General features: G+C 51.1%; 1 protein-coding gene across 4 annotated transcripts in view; it reads left to right on the forward strand.

The window, feature by feature from the left end:
• The window catches only part of ZZEF1 (zinc finger ZZ-type and EF-hand domain containing 1), a 101,263-nt gene that overhangs the window by 51,171 nt on the left and 28,013 nt on the right, over positions 1-22,079 (forward strand). For all 4 annotated transcript variants that reach the window (XR_003612525.2, XR_003612526.2, XM_028124816.2 and 1 more), the window contains exons 25-37: positions 24-172; positions 1,706-1,946; positions 4,195-4,274; positions 6,402-6,495; positions 7,536-8,004; positions 8,598-8,762; positions 12,000-12,119; positions 12,772-12,933; positions 14,326-14,455; positions 16,226-16,364; positions 17,790-17,955; positions 19,022-19,284; positions 20,171-20,331. Coding sequence is in view for 2 of the 4 variants with exons in the window: in XM_028124816.2 (XP_027980617.2) it covers positions 24-172; positions 1,706-1,946; positions 4,195-4,274; positions 6,402-6,495; positions 7,536-8,004; positions 8,598-8,762; positions 12,000-12,119; positions 12,772-12,933; positions 14,326-14,455; positions 16,226-16,364; positions 17,790-17,955; positions 19,022-19,284; positions 20,171-20,331 (2,339 nt within the window). In the remaining 2 variants the exon portion in view is untranslated. The remainder of the gene's footprint in view (positions 1-23; positions 173-1,705; positions 1,947-4,194; positions 4,275-6,401; positions 6,496-7,535; positions 8,005-8,597; positions 8,763-11,999; positions 12,120-12,771; positions 12,934-14,325; positions 14,456-16,225; positions 16,365-17,789; positions 17,956-19,021; positions 19,285-20,170; positions 20,332-22,079) is intronic.

Consider the following 22,079-nt stretch of genomic DNA (forward strand, 5'->3'; position numbering starts at 1 on the left):
CACAAGCCTTCTTCTCTTTCCAGAGTTTGGAAGTGACATGGCAGTGCCTCCTGCAAAAATGGCGTCGGTCCTGAACTCCCCGCTGTGGAAACCTGTCTTCAGGCATCAGCTGAGTCCAGAGTTGGGATTAGCAGCGAGCTGGCCCACTCCCCCACACCAGGATAGTAAGGAGGTATTTACGCTTGCAGTGTCTTTCTACCTGGCATGGAGTCCGTTTGCTGATGGCTGCTGCTTCCATTATGAGCCCTTGTGTTTGCATCCTCACGCCCACTCAGCTCTTAGCGCCCTGAAGGCAGGTGCCATCCCTCGTTCACGTGGTGTCCACCCCGAGCACCCCAGGGGCCAGCGAGTCATGTTGTTGGTGCTCGGGAAATCTGGCCGAGTTGCTGAATAAGCCAGTTGAGTGTGTTTCTAGCAGCCGCTGAGTCAGCTGTCAGAGTAAACGGTTTGTGCACACTCGGTGTTCTCCGTGGAGCCAGCAGCGTGTTCTTTCGGGTTACGGTGTCTCATGAGCCCGACGAGTTGCTTGCTGTCTCTTTGCCGTCCCCCTTGCCTCCATCTCTGCTCTACCGCTCTTCCTCCCTCCCTCGCCCACATCACTCCGTGGTAGCTGAGAATCCTGGGGCTCTTCCTCAGCCTCCCCCCTTGACCTCTTAAATTTGGCTCCTTCAGAGCCTCTGTTCCTTTGGCTCCGTGACAGCCCACTGTCTTCTCTTGGCCTCCACTGCGGCCCTGCCTCCTCGGTGGGCCTCTCCTGTTCTTCCTTCCCTAGAGAGGAGGCTTAACTCGGCTTTCTTCTCTTCCCCACAGCCCACTGAGACTCTGTCACATCTGTGCAGACCCTCCCAAAACGTCAGCCCCGGAGCCCCGGTGCCTGTCCTGGCTCCACTCACGTGTCCCTGCCCTCTCGTTGGGTGGTTCCATGTCAGTGTGCCGACTCCTCTTCACTCAGAGGTGGTCATGTCCCTCCTCTGGCTGCTCCCTGCTGTCACTGCCGTTCTTGTTTTCCTCGGCGCTGAGCCCCGGCGCCCCGGCTTGGTCTCAACGTCTCCTGCCCGGTCCACCGCCAGCCTTGTGGATTCTTCTGGTGGTGTTCAGCTCCTCCCAGCTCCTCCGTCTACATCTTTCTCCAGGCCCTCATCCTGCGCTTGTACTGGGACATTGAGACCTACCAGGGTTTTTTAACTGCTGAATTCTCTTGTTATATTCTGTGGCTATGTACCATTAATGTCTCCTGTGGCCCACAGGGTGGAGCCTAAGCCCCTCAGTGTGACAGTTAGGGCTCTGTCCAGTCTCCTTTCACCTTTACCCCTCTGCTCCCCAGCTGGGACTTGACTTCTGTTAGTGGTTTTGTTCCTCAGGGGCCAGAGCTGCTCAGTTGTCAGGGTCCGGCCGGAAGCCCACACCCACCAGGAGGCTTCTCTTTATCACCCAGCCTGCCAGGAGCTCTCCTGGGGGCTCTCAGTATGGGCTCCCCTTCCTGGCATTTGGCACTTGATCACCTTTCCCTCTGCGGTGGCACTCGTGTTCACGTGTGTAGTGTTTTATTTATGTTTTCCTTGTTTTTAAAGCCGTGTCTCTGTCTGGTTTCCGCAGTAGATTGAAGCTTCCTGCTCTGTCCTTCTGCTTTGTTCTAGTCAGTGTTGGGTGAACTTGGTTGTCCGAATGACTGGGTTCAACGTGCTGTGTTCTTGTTTTCTTCCAGGTCAAGAACATCCCCGACGACCCCTGCCACCACTTTCTTCTTGAGTTTGCACAGTCAGACCCTGCCCAGAACTTCTGTGGGCCATTTTCAGAACTTTTCAAAGGATTCATACAGGCATGTAGAAAACAGGCCCCAAAGACAGATATAGTTGCTGGTTCCGCTATTGATCAAGCTGTGAACGCCACCTTTGCCGCTCTGGTGTGTCGCACTCCAGGCTTGTATGAGAAGCTGCAGAAATATGGTAACTTATATTACAGGGATACTTCTGATCCGAAGGCCAGTGGGAACATTTCTAACATTTTGAAATATATCTCTACGCCTGTAGACGTCATCTCGTTAAGTCCTACTCTGCCAGTCAGAAGATCCGTGACCAGTTATAGTTAGTGGATTGTCATGTGTGCGAGGAGCCTTGAGTTTCCTGATCTGCAGGTCACTTCTTTCTCCAAAATCCTTGTGGGAAACTGCCAAGAAGTTTAAGGGAAGGAGACCCTAACTTGGGTTGTAGTCTTGGGCGAGAACTAGAAGTTGCGCAGCTTCGGGGTTACTCACACAAGCTTTCTGTGCCTTCGTCCCCTTATCTGTAAACTCGGGAGTTGGTAGCTCTAACATTCTAAGAAATGCGGGTTAAACCCTGAGTTGTTTTGGTAATTCAGTGTGCTGTTAACCAAGGAGGGAAACGTATTCACTCTTATCTTTAGACTGAGAGCTTTTGTCGGCTTCCTGGTTGGTAGCCCGCTCCTCACCATTTCTGTTCCTTGCATCCCCCCGAGATGCCGTCTGCGTCCTGTGTGTGTAGCCAGCAGCCGGTGGGACCCACGGGAGGGAGGGCCTCTCTCTCCCCGTAATCTCTCAAGGGAAAAACCTTTCAAACCCTACGTAAAGAGGACCTAGGACTTTTCCCAAGCACTTTGGCAGGGTGCGTGTTGCCTTCATGGTACAGATGAGCTGAGCAGGAACAGTGCTTTCCCCATTAGAGCAGGTCATGGATGGTTGCCGCTGTTAAGTATTCCAGTGACGGTCACTCCTGCCCCGTACCGCCCACTTGTTTAGCTCTCACAGTGCAGAGTTTATTTCCTGATTTCTAAAACATCTCAGTGAATCCTTACTCCCTCAATTCTTAGTATTTCCTTGAAGAAGCTGCTCAAATAGATAAAACTTACATTGAGGCATGAGTGGTTTATGAAAACCAGTGTCCTATGGAAGACTATATCTCTCCTAGGGGGTGGGGTACCAGGTGACCTGCCAGGTTTAAAAAAAAAAAAATCCAGTTTATGTTTTCATAATCAAATTATAGTAAGAGAGCTGGACAGTCTTTTTTACCTGTGGGAACTCTGAGCAGATGAAAGCCTTGTGAGTTTAAGCTGAGAAAGTTTCTGGCTGGTGGCAGGCTCCCCAGCCCCTTTTCAGATCATGTTCAGATAGCACATCCCTAATTTCAGGAGAGAGACACACACACAGTCTGATGTGGAAACTAGAAACACTTCCCTGAGTACAGGTTGTTTCCAGAATAACCTACCGCTGGGCTTTGGAGGTATAGCTGGTCTCCGTTCTTCAGGGGCTGTTCCCGGGTCCTACCAGGTGGAGCTCCTTGAAGTGTGGGCCTTGTCTAGCTCTAAGAATGTCTTAAAATGACTCACCTTTTTGCATTAGAGATACGTGGGAGGAGTTTTTCAACTAGCCTGTAAGCTGCTTGAGGGCAGAGCCAGGTCTATTTTTCTCAGCATTGTGTTCCCAGCGCCTCCCGCGTGTGTGGCCGGTAGCCCCCGCGCTGTTGGTCGGTTCCGCGGAGGCTCCATGGAGAGCTGTGCGCTGTTCTATGACCCTCCAGTTTTTACAAGCCAAGAAAGTTGTTTCCTTTAAACAAACAGCTTCTTTGTTACTTTTCTAATTATAAGAATATTACCCATTCATGTGGAAACTTACAAAGTACAGGAAAGCTTAAGATAAGGATCAGTTGTCATCTCACCACTTCAAGAGCACATTTATTAACATTTTTCTTTGTGTGTACCTGGCCTTTTCCTCTGGGCATATTTACATGGCATATGTATCTGTATACGTACCATATATATCTTTCATGTTTCTAATATGTATAGTCTTTTTAAATAGATAATTTTGTGTTTATACTGTTTGGAAACCATGAACTTTTTTCATGTTAATTATTTTTTATCTACTTTTAATACTCTTCATTTTACTTTTAATATTTTTGATATTTTACTTTCATATTTTTACTTTAAATATTTTACTCCATTTTTAATAGTATGTCCATTTCAGATGTTCACTTGAATAAAGTGAGTTTGTGGTAACACAGAGAACCCATTATGGGTGTTTGTGGCTTAACTGATCCCCTCCCTTGTTCCACCCACATGGTGTGAGCATCAGGGGAGAGACTTTTTCTCTGTGTTAGGAGATTTAGAAGTTACTTTGTGCTTAAAGTTGCAGTACTGAATTGAGTTAACTGAGTATAATCTCATGGTCTCTCCTTTCCCCAGTAAAAAGTGGGGGCAACACAGCCCTGAGCGAGGAGTTTGCACAGGTGTATTGCTTGGCAGATGGGATTCGAATATGGATGGTAAGATTTTCTTTGCATGTGATTCTTACGTATTTTGAGTTTTCGCACCACGGTTTCACGCAGTTAAGGTAAGCAGCTCTCGAGTTGTTTTTTTTTTTTTTTAATGAAGTTCAGTGACGTGAAAAGCTCTAAAATAACTTAGAACCCTTGAAGTCCTAGTGTAGTGAGTGCTGAGGACATTCGGAGTAAACAGGATGCATCCGTGAGCTCCCGGACACCCTTCAGTAACCCCAGGGCCAGTCTGCGGGACCTCTCCGACTGGGTGGACGCTGGTGGCTTTAGGTGGGGGTAAGGCCGCTCTCCAGGGAGAGGCTTCCTGTGTTGTAGAACAGTGGTTCTGTGAGGTTGCTTGTGGCAGCCATGCAGTGGAGGGACAAAGCACCCTTGAGTGGGAGGACGGGCAGAGAGACTGTATGTTGTGTTACAACGTAACGTGACGTTACGGTGTGAGAGGGTCGCATGGTGCTGTCCTGCCGTGAGTGAAGGAAGTCAGCTCCTGTATCAGCTGGCACGTGATGAGCAGAAACAAGTCCTAGAGGAAACCACAAATACGTCCTGTCTCATGTAAAGTTTACACACAACCCAAAGCTGTGTGCTGTTAGGTACATATATTTGTAGTAAAAATCTTCAAAGTCCTGGAAATGATGACCATCAAACTCAGGAGAACCGTTTTTATTTTTCTTAAGCATGGAGCTGAGTCCCTATGTATTATTATTATGGTCCATATATTCACAATCATCTTAAGTCCTGCGTAGTAATTGGGAGGAATCGTTAAGTCTTGGAGAGGACAGGCAATGAGATTGAGAGCTGGAGACCAACTGTAGTTCTTCAACAAGCGTGGTGGCTGCTCCTGGGTGTAGAATGGTCAGGTTCTGTGGCTGGTGTGAGTGGTGTGCAGTGGTGTGTTGTCCAGGACCCTTCCCACGTTCCCGGCTTGGGGACTTGCTGGGTGGTGGAAGCATTAACCAGACGGCGGGGAAATGGCCTTGGAGCTGGGAGTGGGCGGGTTGGGGGGGTGTGTGAGTTCATTCTGGGACATGCTAAGTATGAGGACACACAGGTGGTCTGAGACACCTAGCCGGGGGAGTCAGGGAACCTGTAAGAATCTAGCAGATGTGTCAGAACAGAGATACGAGGAGCTCCAGATCATTGGTGAACAGATTCTCTCAAGAGAAGCTAGAAGGTATTGTCATCAGGAGGGTGTGAGGAGGGTCACAACAGTGTGTGGAGGGAAACCAGGGCTGAGGTAGCGGCGTAAGAGAAAGAGTGATAAAGTCACTACCACAGACACTCAAAGTGAAAGGACTTGGCAGTTGACGAGGCACAGCATAGATCGCGCTTCTGGTTTAGTGTAGGACAGACTGCTGATGCCTGGGCAAGACACCGGCCTTCTTTCCCAGACGTGGCCTTCTGCATGGGCTGTCAGCACCATGGCCCACGCTGTGACCGTTGCCTGCGCTGGTACTAGGAGTGCTGTTCTCTGCCTGGCAGGCCCAGCATCACTTGCAAGTGTCCCCTCACACAGGGTAGAGTAGAGATTGAATTTTGGTCCAACTTCTGCAGCAAACTGGGTGTGTAACCCTAGCAAGACCCTTCATTTCTCTAGACCTCCACTTCTTTGTACTAGGTCGGCTTTGGAGAGGGGCCCCTCCAGCTCCAATGTTCTACGTTTTGTTTAAAGATTTTATTTCTTTATTTGAGAGAGAGGGGGGGTGAGAGCGCGCACAAGTGCGGGGGCAGAGGAGGAGCAGAGGGAGAGGGAGAAGCAGAGTCTGCGCTGAGCGCGGAGCCCAATGCAGGACTCGATCTCAGGACCCTGAGATCACGACCTGAGCTGAAATCAAGAGTTGGACGTTTAACCAACTGAGCCACCCATGTGCCCCGATTTTTTAAGTAATGGGATCAGGGGTACAACCCCCTCCCCAACAAGGCATAGTTGAAAAGAAGGCAGTGTTGCGGATATACTGTTAGCTTCAAAGCCTGGATTACTTGTAGGACAAACAATAAACAGCTGAGATCTGTGTCCTCAAGAGTTGGACAGTAATTGTACAGTTCTCCGTGATGTCGTGCTGTGTGCGGTGGCCCTGTCTGGACACTGTAATTGTGTGGCTCAAACTCTCCCCCCAGTTGGAGATGAAGCAGAAGTCCCTGATAAACCTGGGGAATGAGGCAGAAGAAAAACATGGGTCAGAAGCGGCTGAGGTGAACCCCGAGAGCCTGGGTGAGTGTGCTGAGCCTTCTGTTTACACTTCCTAGGAAACTGGTGACCCGTCTTCGAGATGATTTTATTTATCTGAGAGAGAGAAAGAGAGAGAGAGAGAGCACGAGCTTGGGGAGGGGCAGAGGGAGAGGGAGCAGCAGGCTCCCTGAGGAGCAGGGAGCCCGATGCGGGGCTCGATCCCAGGACCCTGGGATGCTGACCTGAGCCGAAGGCAGACGCTTCACCGACTGAGCCCCCCAGGTGCCCCTCTTGTTGTTTTTAAAGTGTGCTGTCAGTGAATGTTCAGTGAGATTAAGGAATTAGTGATATGGTTATGTTAAAAACTTGCTATTTTAGAGAAATGTGAAGTTTTTAGATGAAATAGGGTGATCCCTGCGATCTGCATGGAAATAGTCTAGGGGAGGGGGTGGCTGGTGAAACGAGACTGGCCTTGGGCAGGGTCAGGGGTACGTGACAGGGTCCTCATTGTCTTTTCTCTCTGCATGTTTGAAATATCCACAATAGGAGCGCCTGGGTGGCTCAGTCAGTTGAGCTGCTGACTCTTGATTTCGGCTCAGGTTGTGATCTCAGGGCCCTGGGATCGAGTCCTGTGTGGGGCTCTGGGCTTAGTGAGGAGTCCGCTCGAGAGTCTCTTCCCCTCCCCCTGCCCCTCTCCTCACTTGAGTGCACTCTCTCTCCCTCCCTCCCTCCCTCACTCTCTCTCTCAAATAAATAAGTAAATAAAATCTTAAAAAAAAAAAGGTGCACAAGAAAACTTCCTTTTAAGTGTACTGACAGTGCTGGGAAGATTTTGATTTGTATAATGACATAAGAGTTTATTTTCTTCAGAAGCTGTGTATGTCACTTTTTTTTTTAATTTCCTTTTAAAGATTATTTGAGAGAGAGAGTGAGAGAGAGCACGAGAACAGGGTGAGGGGAAGAGGGAGATGTATGTCACTTTATTAATGGAGGTATTTCTTGTCCAAAACTGTGGAGTTTAAAGAGATTCTTTTCTCTCCAAAAGTAAGCAGGAAGTTGAATTTTGACCTTTCTGCATTTAGCAAAAGAGTGTATTCAGAAGAGCCTCCTATTACTAAGATTTTTGCCTGTGGGAGTGAGTTCAAAAGAAAGCTGTGACAGGTTGGTGGCTGCGGATGAAACGGATCACCTCCAGCCACGGGACAAGCGCCCGAGGACGAGCTCTGTGGTGGAGGAGCATTTCCAGGCCTCCATGTCTCCTGTGGAAGCGGGCACCCTTGCTGCGGGCGTTGGGGGTCCTGGCTTGGATGTGCAGCCGAAGCTGCCGCCCAGCAGCGGGCACCCTGCCGCTGAGGTGTCCTCTGCCGCCGCCGAAGAGCCCTCGTCACCTTCTACCCCCGCCCGGCGGCCTCCCTTCACCCGAGGCCGACTCCGGTTGCTCTCCTTCCGGTCCGTGGAGGAGGCGAGGCCAGCGCCCACAGTGAAGGAGAAGTACCCCATGCTGAAGGATGTCCTGGACTTCATCAAGGACCAGTCCCTCTCCCACGAGAGGTGAGCTGCCAGTGCCCTCCCCGTACTCAGCGTTCACGTACAAGTGAGCAAGGAGTACTGGAAGGAGAGATCCAAGATTTGTGTTAGAACGGTCAAGACAAAATTGGGTGGTTACTTTTTTCTTTTAAGAAGTATTTTCTCACTGAAGGCTTGTATGTTACATGGTAGGTAAATTAGATCTCAGTAATGTATGCTAGGATTAAAAAAAAGAAGTTGGTTTTGGTAGCTGTCATTTATAAATGTGTCTTATATTAATCCTGGGAGAAACTTAGGATTTGAGATTTTCTGACAAAATTATCTGTCAGTGGGTCTGCATCTCTGGAAGTATTACGTGTTTTAATAATTTCCTGCCCTAAGAATTAAAGCTTTGTCTCCGTGGGGCAGTAAAAAGATCAGAGTTCCTTTCTCATTCCTGAATTTGCGAGTTTGGGGTATCTGGCTTCTGGACGGTTTGTGAGCTGGCTCCTGTTGCTGCTGAGCAGTGACAGACAGGAGCCAACAGGGGCAGGTCCCCCTCCAGAGTGACGCTCCTACTGATACTGTGGCACCAGCTCGAGCTCTCTTGCTGCCCCTGACTTGATCTCTGTCTGCAGTGTCGTAAAGGTTCTTGCCTGGAGGAGAGCCCAGGCACAGAGTATCCTCGAAGTCCTGAGGATCGTTCAGTATTGCTCAGAGTCCCTCGGACAGCCTCACTGCTTCCATCCACCATACATACTTTTCCTGTTGGAGCTTCTCACCTGCCAGAAAGAGTTTACCAAGTAAGTACAAATCACACATCTGCAAGGAAAACAGGCCCGGGTAATTGTAAAGAAACCCTAATCGTCTTTAATTAGTAACTATTATTTCCATGTAGGATTTGAATTTGGTTTTGGTCAGTTTTCTCATCCTAAGGAGAAATGGGTTCTTTCTAGTAAGTAAGTACCTGAAATCTTGTTTATTCCTCCTGATGAGTTTATCAGCTTTATTTTACCAGTCAGTGAGGATTGTGTTCCCTGTGTACCCACACCCATCAGGTGGCTCCTGGAAGCTGTGAACTAAATTTAATTTTCATTTACAGTGAGGACATTAATCTGAGTACCTCACAAGGTGGTTCTAATAGCCACTCAACAACTGTTTCCTGAGCGTTGACTATGTCAGGCACTGTGCTAGGTGATGGATGTGCAGCAGTGGATGAGGCAGACAAGAGTCTTGTTCTAATGGGGCTTGTATTCTTTTTTTTTTTTTTTTAAGATTTTATTTATTTGAGAGAGAGAGTGCATGCACACAAGCAGGGGGTGGGGCAGAGGGAGAGGGAGAAGCTGACTCCCCACCAAGTGGGGAGCTCAACAAGGCGCTCAATCCCAGGACTCCAGGATCATGACCTGAGCCAAAGGCAGACGCTTAACCCCCTGAGCCACCCAGGTGTCACTACTGGAGCTTGTATTCTCTTGAGGAGAGACAGATGATAAAAGAAATCCATCCATTCCTCCATCTATGTAATGTGTCCATCCCAGGTGTGTGGTGAGCTCCAACAGAGTGATGTAGTTTGCGTGTTCAGGGAGCGGGGCTGAGAAGTCAGCCTGTAAACCAAGAGATGAATGACCAGTGAGCTCAGAGGGAAGAGCACTGCATGCAGAAGGAACAGCGCAGAGGCCCTAGGGTGAGGGCTTGGCCCCAGGAACAGCACGAAAACTGGCATGCCTGAGTGAGAGGGGATGGCAGGAGACCAGCTCAGGAAATGAGTCGGGGCTCAGATGATGCCGATCTTTGTAGGACGGGGTTTAAGGTGTGTGGATTTCATACTGAGTTGTAGGTGGGAGACCCCTGGGGAATCCCAAGCCCAGGAGGAACACACTGTTATATTTATGAAAGTCACTTCTGGCTACTCTGTGGGAAAGCGTGGACGGAAGCAAAGTAGTTGGGAGACGATGTAGTCGGCCAGGCGGGCGGTGGCAGGCTCTGTACCCTGGAATGGTCCTGGAGATGGAGAGAAAGGAGGGCACTCAGGATCTGCTTTGGAGGTAGAGTCACCCGGACGCACCAATGGATTGGATGGAAGGAACCGTGAGGAAGGGGCTGTTGGATGTTGGCTATAGCAGTTGGTGGATCGTGACGGATTTTACTGAGGGGAAGAGAACGGAAGAAACAGATTGGGGCGAAAATCAAACATTGCTCTGGCATGTTAAGTTGGACCTGAGGTTCTGGAAAGAAGCCAGGGCTAGGGATAGAGTTTGGATGTGGTCAGCACGCGGATGATCTTTACAGCCATGAGACTGGATGATCAAGAAAGAGTGTAGAGATGGACAAGAACGGGGTCAAGACTGAGCCTGAGGGGCACCCCTTATTCAGAGCTCAGGCAGAGGAAGAGGGGTCAACTAAGGAGTAGCCATCAGGAATGAAATCCAGGGGATGACGGGGTCCTAGAAGCCAAGAGAAGAATGTGTCCATTGTGTCAAATGCTGATGTGGGAGGTGGCGCCACACTGGATTTGTCTGCAGTCCTGTTGGGGCCAGGGGGCTGAAGGCCCAGCTGGACTGGGTGGAGAGGAAAATGGGGTGGGGGGGGCAAAGGGAGGGAGAGACCACAGACAATCATTTCAAGATCCTTGGCTTTAGGGGCGCCTGGGTGGGGCTCGGTCATTAAGTGTCTGCCTTCGGCTCAGGTCATGGTCCCAGGGTCCTGGGATCGAGCCCCACATCGGGCTCCCTGCTCTGCGGGAAGCCTGCTTCTCCCTCTCCCACTCCCCCTGCTTGTGTTCCCTCTCTCGCTGTGTCTCTCTCTGTCAGATAAATAAATAAAATCTTTAAAAAAAAAAAAAGATCCTTGGCTTTAGAGTGGTGCAGAGGAAAAGGCAGAATTGCAGGGTACATGGGCTCAGCTGAGGGTTTTTAAGATAAGGTGTTAGTGCATTTCATATGCTGGTGGGAAAGCATCAGTCCTGACACACACTTGATGCAGGAAGAGAGGGCCCATCGCACGGCAGGTGCAGATGCACAGGTTTGGTTTGCACAGAGCCGGGGGGCCATCTGTGGCGGCAGGAGCAGCATGGTGCGGATGGAGGGGCAGACCGGTTGGTTGGTTTGGTGGTGCAGAGATGGGGGAGCCTGTGTGATCTTTCTGTTTTTTAAAATTAAAATCGCGTAGTCCTAGCTAAAAGTGAAGGGCTAGGAGAAGTCGTGGCAGTTTCAGGAGAGGCATGAAGGGTTGAAACAGTAATGCGAGGTGAGAAAGCCAGTCTGACTTGACTGGCGGAGTGCTCCGAGTGCTTCTTTGAGGATTGTGGTCGTGAGTTGAAAGTGGCACCCGTCAGCCTGGTGCCTGCTGTTCCCTCTAGCAGCGCTGTGCTGTTTTGATGCCGGTATAAGCTCCCACAGGCCAGTCTGTGGAGGGAGAAAGCAGCAGGGAGCTGGCGGTTGCTTGGGTGAGGTGACGGTGAGAGAGGGGCCATGGGATCTCAGCCGGGCCGGCAGTGCCCTGAGGCAGCGCCACAGGTCGGGGTTCCTTGGGGTGGAAGTCACTGTTGTGGGGCCGCGGGCAGAGCAGGACGCTCTGAATCCAGTCAGGATTTCAGAAGTCCTGCCGTCACTGTGGTGACGAGGTCAGGGAAGTGCCCGTCAGACTGCAGGTGACCATGGCAGAGGCGCCGGGGCGTCGTTCCCATGGATCTTGAAGTCTCCCAGGGGACAAGGGTCGAGGTGGAAGAGGCAGCGAGCTTGGTGCTGAGGTCATTGGTGAGGGGAGGAGAGGGTGGGCAGGGCCGAGGGGCCTGGCTGCGGCGAAGGTCCGGGGGGCGGGTTAAATTAACCGAGAAGAAGTCCTTGCCTTCCCTCGCTCCTGGCCCGGCAGGTGGACTCCTTGCTGCCGCGCTGCCACTCCCTGAAGTTACGTGCTCACGCTGACTCCAGCCTCCGCGCCACTCGGCTCAGCTGCTGGGCTCTGTTTTGCGGAAGGAATCACGACCATGAAGTCAGTGCTGTGTCGGCAATTAAGTGATCAGCACTTTTCTCTGTGTCTAGTTATTTCGCGCACTTGGAGGGCTGTGGTGCACATCTGCACAAAGAGATTCGAGACACTTACTACCAGTTCGTTCTGTTTTTGGTCAAAGCAGTTAAAGGATTTAGCAGCATCAATGACAGGTACTGTATCACTTTATCATCTCTAGAGAACACATTATTTCTATTTTTGCTGACTTTAGAAGAAATACATGTTCAGTGTTGAAAATGTGGAAAAACACAGACTGAAAAAGAAAATGATAATCCCTGACGTTACCATCTAGCGCTAATTGCTCGCATGAACTTACTTAGATACTTTGTCCCAGCCTTTTTTCTTTGTGCTGTGTCATTTTTCAAGGGGATGGTTCTTGGTTTATGTAAGAACATGTAACCTGTCCTTTTCAGTTTCTCGTGTATTATGTGCAGTTTTAAGACTTGGGTGTGAAGCCATTCCCCAGTATCATCCCTCATAGGTGGTTTAGACAGAAACCTTAAATCGGACAATCTTCCTCTCCATCCGCGCTGAAGGAATGACCTGCGCTAATTGGGACCAGCTACTTACCGGGTCATGATTTTTACGCTCTGTCCTTAACCACAAAATGCCCCTAGGCAGGCATGGTGGAAACCTCACGTCGTGCTTCCAGGACTCTTGCCCAGCTGTCCTTGGAGAGGGGCTTGTGTGGAGTGTCAGGAGTCTGCTCTCAACCTGCAGACACACCAGGTTCTGACTTGCGTCTTGTGCCATCCCCGCTGGGGATGGCAGCCTCGATAACTTGCACCTTCATGGGCTCCTTAGGTCCTTGCTGCCTGCCTTGTCCTGTGTGCAGACAGCCCTGCTCCATCTTCTGGATATGGGCTGGGAACCCGCCGATCTCACCTTCTTTGTGGACATTCAGTTACCACATCTCCTCATGAAGATGTCACAAGAAAATATAAGTGTGCACGACAGTGTGATCAGGTAAGAACCCAGTCCTGCACCCCGCAGTGCCCGGAGCAGAGGAGTTCAGGGCCCGGTTGCTGGCATCAGACTGCCCGTAGTGCACCCTGGCTCTGCCACGGCCCCGTCGGGTGACCTTGGGACACTCATTTGTGCCCACCGTGCCTCCGTTTCCTCCTCCTTACGCCTGGAGGGTAGTAATGGTACCTACCTCAGAGGATCATTGTGAAGGTAAATGAATTGTGTTTCTCAGGGTTGACGACAGTGTCTGGTTCATGGAAGTGTGGGGAAGGTGGTGGTGACGGGACTGTGAGGGCAGGGCCCCTCTGCATTTGTGGAGACCCTGGTCCAGCTGAATCGGAGAGCCCTTTATTCTTCAGTTACGTGTGTATGGGGTTTTAGCCAGGGTAACCTCTGCACGTTATAAGGACTTAAGACACGAGGAAAAATAGTAGGCTAATTTTCTTTCCTTTCCGAGGTAATGAGTGTCTCTCCACCCTGCTCGAGTCCACTTAACCTCTCAGCTACTCGTGTGCATAGAGAAGAAAGAACAAAACGAGAGACGGAAGGCATATGGGACAGGACCGGGGGAATGGGTGGGTCAGTGTTGGCACCGGCTTCACTTTCTCAGACATTCTGGGCGTTCTGGAAGAGGGGCTAGAGCTACACCTGTCTCCTTGTGTCCCAGGCCCTGGCACACAGCCGGGGTGGGCGTGTGAGCCCATGCCTGCGCCAAGTAGTCCTGGAGGGCCCCCCCAACCACTTGTGGTTCCCCAGCGCCCAGCCCAAGCTGAGTGCAGGGAGGCCTGGCGGCAGTCTGTTGGGACACAGGAATCAACAAGTGTGTGTTGGTTGCTTGGTAAATAGTTTGCATTTGTGGTTGAGCAAATCCTTTTATATTTAAAATTCTGGTTGTTAAAACAAACTGTAAGCTGAAATTATGGAAATTCATGACTCTGCCTATAAAAGGAGCCCATGAGATTATCTGTGTCAAACTATTTGCACTGAGGAGACTGAGGACCAGGGCTGAGTGCGGTATCAGGGCCTTAGAGCCACTGGTGGGAGAGCCAGTCCCCGGGGCCTCCGGCCTCCCTTGCATGCTGATACCGCCAGAGTCACAGAGGAGGTTCACCACACATGGTTGTCGGGGAATTACACCCAGCAGGTACAACCGTTCAGGCTCTAATTCCTCAGCTGTTGTAGTCTGCTCTGGAAAGGGCATCTTCCTCTTACGGGTATGTTCTGTCAACAATCTCCGCAAATCCTGGGGCTTTGAAAACCAAATGCACATGTTCCCCTCAGAAGTTTGAAAATGCTGCATCTGTTAGGCCGGGAGGACACAAAGTCTGTTACCCAGCTCTTCCTAGAGTATCGGGAGAGGTATCTTTTTCTCTCCGTGTGTCCTTCTTTCAGCCAGTGGAGTGAAGAAGACGAGCTTGCTGATGCCAAGCAGAATTCAGAATGGATGGATGAGTGTCAGGATGGCATGTTTGAGGCCTGGTATGAGAAAATAGCCCAGGAAGATCCAGAGAAGCAGAGGAAAGTAAGACCTCTCAGCTGGAGTGATCTGAAGTGATTGCCTGGGAGTTTGGAGAGGAGAGTCTGCCTGGGGGAATGCCAGTGGGTTCCCAGGGGTTAGTCCACCTCCTGGGAAGGCAGCTGTCACCGACTCTGCGCTCTAGACTCTGGGGCGGGGGTGGGCGGGGTGGCGGGACTGGGGAGGGGGGGGCCTGAACCCTGGCCTGGCCAACTCTGCTCTCTAGCCTCTGGGGTGGGGGAGAGGGCATGGGAGTTATGGGGTGTGGGGAGCGGGCCCTGAACCCTGGCCTGGCCAGACCCTAGCGAGGCAGCTGTCGCCGACTCTGCTCTGTAGCCTGGACTGGCCACACTCAGAGCCCGAGGCTCCCTTCTATAGAACTGGACTCTCAGAGTGTGGCCTCCTGAGGCTGAAGTACAACATGAGGTGCCAGGTTATTAATTTGCAGTGAGAGAGAGAACTGCCAAAGGCCCTGGGCTCCGGTGTCCTTGAGCAGCATGCTCTTCCTGTAGGCGAATAACACGGAGCCACGTGTCCGTCACAGGCTGCCTGCTGAGCACAGGAGCAGCCATGTGCACACATGGCCCGAGTTACGTGGGTCAGACGCACGGAGGCCCCAGGCTCAGATAGCCTGCCGAGTCCTTCTCCACATGAGGTGTTGACCCACCACCACCATATTGTGCCAGGCATCTCCTGCCTGATTCATTCATTTTGTTAGTATTGCATGCCTACTATGTGCCAGTTACTTTGCTCATGGAGCACCTCTGTGGTGCTTGGATGGGGCACACCAGTGTGGCCTTTGTATGTTTGTATCTTGCTGGGGGGTGATGTGGCAGATCTGCTTTAATCTACTGTGGTACGGCGACTTAGTGATTTATTTCCCATCTTTCTGGGCTGTAAAGAGAAACTGTACCAAGGCCTGCGGCTACTTTCAATAAAGCTTGCTCGGGGAGCGGCGCCCTTGCTGTCCCCCTAGGTTTTCCTTTTAAGTACCAGCAAAAACAGTGCTTCCTCGGCAGTGTCCCTGTGTCTCTGAACACTTCCCTGTCCGACCACATGTCCAAGCTAGAAATCTGGATGTTGCCCTTGACCTCTCCTTTCTGTGACCCCGTGTCTGCTCCGTCCCCGAGGCACCACACCTCTGCCTCCTTAGCACCACTCAGGCCTGCCCACCTTTCACAGCTGTCTCGCCCACAGTGCCGTGCAGCCCTTAGCCCGTCATGGGGCTACCTTGACAGCCACTCTCGTGGCCGGTCTCCCCGGCTGTGGTCTTGCCTCCTTCAGTCCATTCTCCCATCAGTAGCCAGAGGAACTTTTTAGAACGCTCAGAGTGATCACATTACTCCACCTTTCTCCCGCTCTGTATCACGTTCTACACCCAGGCACTGGATTACCACCAGTCCTAGGAGCCACCATCCTGCCCTCTCGTTGCTTCCAGTAGAACTTGCTACTGATTTTGTTCGGTGTGCCCGCCACCCTTACCCCCACCTGGCTGATACCTGTCTGCCCTCAGGTCTCAACATGGAGTTAACCTCCATGACCTTCCTGACAGCCACTGATAGCCTGGCTGGGCTTTCTCGGGCCCTGACTTTGTCCCTCAGACCTGCTGTCACACTGTGCAGTCACTCAAGGTGTTCCCAAGTAGACGCCAGGCTCCTGCACCCTCTCAGCCTGGCACCTGGTGCCGTGCGGATGAGGTGTTGAAGGGTGACTCGACTGCTGAGTCGTGGCCACCTCGTGAGTCTGTTGGCTCACTGTGTGTATCTCACCCTACAGATGCACATGTTTATTGCTCGCTACTGTGACCTGTTAAATGTGGACATCTCTTGTGATGGGTGTGACGAGATTGCGCCCTGGCACCGCTACCGATGTCTGCAGTGCAGCGACATGGATCTCTGCAAGACTTGCTTCCTAGGTGCGTGCCACCCCCAAAGGGGTCCTTCTTCTGTTTCCTGCGAGCTTGTCGTTTAAGTCCTGTTGTGCTACATAGAAACACTGCCCAGTGGTAGTCCCTGACCCGTTGGCAGATGGTGAATGACAGGCTCCAGAGCCATTCTCTGACATGCTTCTGTCTTCCATCCTGCCAGGTGTAGGTACTCGATAAACACACAGGACCGCTGAATGTACCTTCAGCTGAGTTTCCAGAAGATTGTGCTCCCTGAATCGTGCAAAGTTTACAAGGAGTCAGATACACACACACAAAAGCAGACATCCCAAAGTCTTGACTATTCTTGATGTGTAGGTGCTGAGGTAGGGCTGACAAACAGTTGTGAGCAGCTGAGTGCTCTGTGTGCATGTGCCAGTCACGGCAGCACCCCCAGCACAAGGGTGTGCTTGCTGAGTTACGGAGGAGGGATACAGAGTATTGTAGCAAAGTTCGGAAGGGGTAGCAATTGCTGTTGCAGGGAAAGCTTGCGAGGTGGTGGGAGGTGCGACGGGAATTGGTCTCTGAAGAAAGTCACAGCTGGATGATGTGAAGGCAGCGCATCACCGTCCGACACAGAGCCAGTCAGGGACAGAGGCGTGAGCATCTGCGGTGTGTCTAGGTCAGCGCACTCAGGTGTCTTTCTGGCTGAGTGACAGACTCAGACAGGGAGGGCCCAGACCTGAACCCTGGGGCAGTCAGCCAAGACATTGAGTGAATCTGTGGACAATGGGGTTTTGACATCACTGGAGCTCTGCTGGAGGAAGGTGGCTCTGGCCTTACAGGGGTTTCCTTCAGGGAGTCGGTCACAGCAGTGACCAGGCTCTCGGCAGCAGGAGCAGAAGTGGGCCAGGTGCGAGGAGTGGTCAGCAGGGTCGGGTCTGTGGTGGGGTGCAGAGCCCCACCGAGCTGGGACCACACAGGACACAAACACTCTCTCACTCACTGGGTTTGAGGTTGTGGATTCTGTTTTCCTCTGTGATTCTGGAATGAAAAAGCGGGAGCAAAAACCTGGTCACTCCTCACTGCTTGTTAACAGGGATACACAGCAGATGCTTAATGTTTGTCAGAGGAGGGGTCACATGGGAGACAGCTCACAGATGGGCATGTGGACTTTGTTTCTGCCAGATGGTGGTCATGATGGGGATTGGTAGTACATTCCATCAGACTCTGTGTGGCGCTGGGAAAGGGGGGTCGGTGCGTGGTATCATGGCTAAGAAGTTCTGTGCCGAGAGTACTGTTGATGTGCTCAGAGCCCCTGGGCAGAACACCCTGGTCTCCAGAAGATGCCTGTGGCCCCTGACGTCCTGAGCAGTAACTTGGCAGAGCCCTGCTTCTGGATTGGTTTGTGTTTGGAAGCTAGCACTTCTGAGAGCCCTTTGCCCAATCCACCTCATGCTAGTGTTCTTTCCCCAGGTGGGGTGAAGCCCGAGGGCCATGGAGATGACCACGAGATGGTCAGCATGGAGTTCACCTGTGACCACTGCCAGGGTTTGATCATCGGCCGGAGGATGAATTGCAATGTGTGTGATGACTTTGATCTCTGCTATGGGTGCTATGCAGCAAAGAAATACTCCTATGGGTATGTTCTGATCACTTCTGGCCACAGAACGCTTTCTTTGTGTATTCCTCTGCTGTGTGTGGTGTGTCTGGTGTGTGTGTGTGTGTGTGTGTGTGTGTGTGTGTGTGTGTAAAGCCTTTTTACTATAACGGATTTTAAACACACCACAGGTAAAGAAACTAGTGCACAGAATCCCCATCTAGCCTTTACCTAGATTCAGAAGCTCGGAGGAGTTTGCTCTCTGGGCTTAGCTTATTCTTTTCTTTTTTTCTTTGTTAGTGTTTTAAATCAAATCATAGACCTTAGATCATTTGCCTCATACATACTTCATATTCACCTCTAAAAATTATGAGCATTGGGGCGCCTGGATGACTCAGTCGTTAAGCGTCTGCCTTCAGCTCAGGTCATGGTCCCAGGGTCCTGGGGACCTGGGGACCGAGCTCCTGCTCGGCGGGGAGCCTGCTTCTCCCTCTCCCACTCCCCCTGCTTGCGTTCCCTCTCTCTCTGTGTCTCTGTCAAATAAATAAATAAAATCTTAAAATAATAGTAATAATAAAGCTTTTCACGTGGGAGAGTGTCGAATTAAAAAAAAAGGGGGGGCGCCTGGGTGGCTCAGTCGGTTAAGCACCTACCTTTGGGTCAGGTCATGATCCCAGGGTCCTGGGATCGAGTCCCACATCAGGCTCCTTGCCCAGTGGGGAGCCTGCTTCTTCCTCTGCCTGCCGCTCCCCCTGCTTGTATTCTCTCTCTCTCTCTGACTAATAAATAAAATCTTTAAAAAAAAAAAAATTGTGAGCATTTTCTGACATTACCAAAATGATATTATCACACTTGGAAAATTTCACAATAGGAACTCTTCTTCCTCCTTCCACAGGCAGTGTTTTGCCTGGGCAGGGTTGAGGGGTGTGAAATCCTGAAATGGTATGCACAGTGTTTGTGGGGAGAGGGCTCATTCCTGTCTTTAAATTTTCAGTTACCACAGCCTTAGAGGTCACCGCGCCCAGTGGAGGCCACGCACACGCCCCCTGAGGTCCTGTTCTTTTTGAGCCTTCAAAAAGTCAGCCATAATCATGTCTTGCCTTTGCAGCCACTTGCCCACCCACAGTGTCACAGCCCATCCGATGGTGACCATCCGGATCAGCGACCGGCAGAGGCTCATCCAGCCTTACATCCACAACTACGCCTGGCTGCTCTTTGCGGCCTTGGCTCTCTATAGTGCCCACCTGGCCAGCGCGGAGGAAGTGGAAGGGGAGAAGCTGGGTCCCCAGGACCGGGGCAGTGCCAGCGCCCTTCGGAGCCAGTGCATGCAGCTTGTCGGGGACTGTCTGATGAAGGCTCACCAGGGAAAAGGTACTTGTCCCTGCGCACGGAACCAAGCCGACTCTCAGCTGCTTGTGCAGGAAAGGCCTTTGCAGGAGTGAAATACCGTGCTTGGTGAGAGGCAGCGTGACCCACTTTCCACGACAGGCGCTCACCCTGTTTGGAGCTAATTCCAGATTCCCACGTGCATCTGAGAAAAATTGTGTCATCAAAATGCATTCAGTTGCTCTAAAATATTCCCATGAAGATGTAAAAAAAAGTAATAATTAAAACTCTTAATGTCTGTGGATCAAGTACTTAGTATTTGAGCCTACCAGTCTTAGCTTGCCAAAGGAATACTGTTTTTAACCTGGAGTGCAGATCTATTCCATGTAACTGCATTCTAGATGAGAGCTGTTTGTAATTAAAGTCGTTTGACTAACAAAATACTTCAATGACTTTGACTTGACTGAGGGGCACTGAGGGGAATGTAACGTGCATGTTACACGTTGGAGGTGTTTGAATCCCGCTCAGATTATGGGACTCTCTGTTCTAGGATATGGTGGGGACATCAGGCCTGTGTTGGGCAGCGTGTGGGCAGTACCAATGCTCCCGGGCTTGCCAGTGGGAACGTAGACATCTAGTTGCGTGGGGCTATAGTAGAATTGTCATGTTTATGATTTTCTAAGTAGACAGTCCTCTCGTGTCTCTGTCTTCTGTGCTAATAAAGTACAGGCATTCCTCACTACTCAGACTTTTGGTGCCTGACGTCAGGAGCCAAGTAGATGTGGATAGCCCAGGAGGTTCATACTGAGTGAGCTTTGGTTTGGTTTGTGGAGAACCCAGCCATCTCCTTCCATATAGTGATTTATGGCATTTGCAGGAAATGACTTCATTCTAAAATTTTTAACCATTCTCTTATTTGCTCCCCATGTAGGTCTGAAAGCTCTAGCTCTTCTTGGTATACTGCCAGATGGTGAATCTGGTCCAGACAGTCGGGCCCCATCGGTCACCGTGCCCGCCCACACACCAGAGGAGGAGAGAGCCGTCCGGGGTGCTGAGGACCCGTCCCACACAGGCCCTTCTGTGCACTGCAGGGTATGTCACAGTGCATTAGTAGGCAGGCTCTCAGGTCGAAACGGGGAGCCATTTGCAGGTGGGGGCAGAGCAGAGCAGTTAAGGCCACACACTCTTGACCTAGATCCTGGGTTCTAGCCCTGTTCTTTCAGGCCCCGGGCACATTGCCACAATCTGTTCACTTCACTTTCCCATCTGTGAAATGGGGCGAGAATACTAATACCCGTTCATAGGCTGTTCTGAGGATTTACACACATTACATAGCAGCTAACGTATATAAAGTGCTTAAGACAGTGTCTGTAGTATGTTCCATATCAGTGTGAACCGTTCCTGTCACCTGCCTTCTGGTGGGGTTGCAAGGAAGGAAGATGGTGTACCTAAGGAGATTCGTTCCTGGCCCATGGTGAACACTGTATATGCTGTGTATGCGAAGCTTTTATTTTTTAGAGAGAGAGCGTGTGCCGTGGGGATCAGAGGGAGGGCGAGACAGAATCTCCGGGACCCTGACTCCACGCCCAGCGCAGAGCCCGACGTGAGGCTCGATCTCACGACCCTGAGATCATGACCTGAGCCAAAACCTAGAGCCAGACACTTAAGGGACTGAGCCACCCAGGTGCCCCGAAGCTATTCTTATACTCGGTGCTTTCTGTTTACCAAACAGACACGGTAGTTTGCGTGCTCCTGTGTAAGTAGAAGGGAAGCCTTCTGGATCCAGATGTAGCCTGTCACCGCAATCTTAAAGTTGGTTTTGTGGGCGAGCACAGCGTAGCTTCTACAGTGCTGCCTCCGAAGCTTGAGGTCTTGGGTGCTGTGAGCGCCCTGGACTTGGTCTGAGGAGTGGCGGGTGTTTCTGTCCTCCGTCTCTGTCACATTCACTAGTTCAGGGATTCCCCGTTTGGTGGTTGTACTCACCAAGATCTCGTCGCCCTTTAGAGCAAGGCAAAAGCAAAGATGGCCGGTGAAAACTTGAGAATTCTGTCAGCTTTACTCAGCCGGAGAGGCAGCACCAGACAGACCACATCAGCTTCAGACTGGTCTCTGGAGTGCCAACATTTCTGACCACAAAACCCCTCGTCCGGGCGGCACTTTAGCCACCCACAGATGGTGCTGGGCAGAGAGGACATTGTCAGCAGGGGCAGTCTTCACCCCTGAGCCCGGAACGGTTGTGTCTTCCCCTGAGCTCCTAGCGTCTCTGCACCCGTAAGCACTCTGCTACCTGTGTGCCCACTTACCATCAACTCATATCAGAGTGACCTGGATGAATTTGTGTTCTTCCATGGATTAAAATCGATTACTTTTTGGGGCTCCTGGCTGGCTCAGTCTGTAGAGCGTGTGACTCTTGATCTCGGGGTTGTGAGTTTGAACTCACAAGCTCTATGTTGGCATAGAGCTTACTTAAAAGTGAAATCTGTAAAATCTGCTACTTTTCAGTGTGTATTTTGATGCTGAAATTGTCCAGTGTTTGGCCAGTGGAAGCTCCTCCCACCTAGCTTCGGTGTCCTTCTGATACTCCTTTTTCTTTGAGCGCTTCCTTAATTTTTGTTGCAGAAAGAGGTTTTAGGCTCACCTTAGAGGCTTTCCGTGGCCCAAGGAAAAAGGCCTGAGGAAGTGCAGGCCAAGGGCTGTCATCCTGCCAATCTGGGCAGCTCACTGCCCAACTCTTGAGCCCAGGAGAGCCTCCCCACTCCAGTGAAAGCCCCCTTAACAAGGCTCCTTGCCAAAATAAAATTCTCAAAGGTGTAAGCCAGCTCAGTGTGCTAGAAAGAATT

The sequence above is a fragment of the Eumetopias jubatus genome, unplaced genomic scaffold (genome assembly GCF_037043125.1).
Source record: "Eumetopias jubatus isolate StellerSeaLion01/CBP00866 unplaced genomic scaffold, mEumJub1_p1.0 scaffold_10, whole genome shotgun sequence".
NCBI lineage: Eukaryota > Metazoa > Chordata > Mammalia > Carnivora > Otariidae > Eumetopias > Eumetopias jubatus.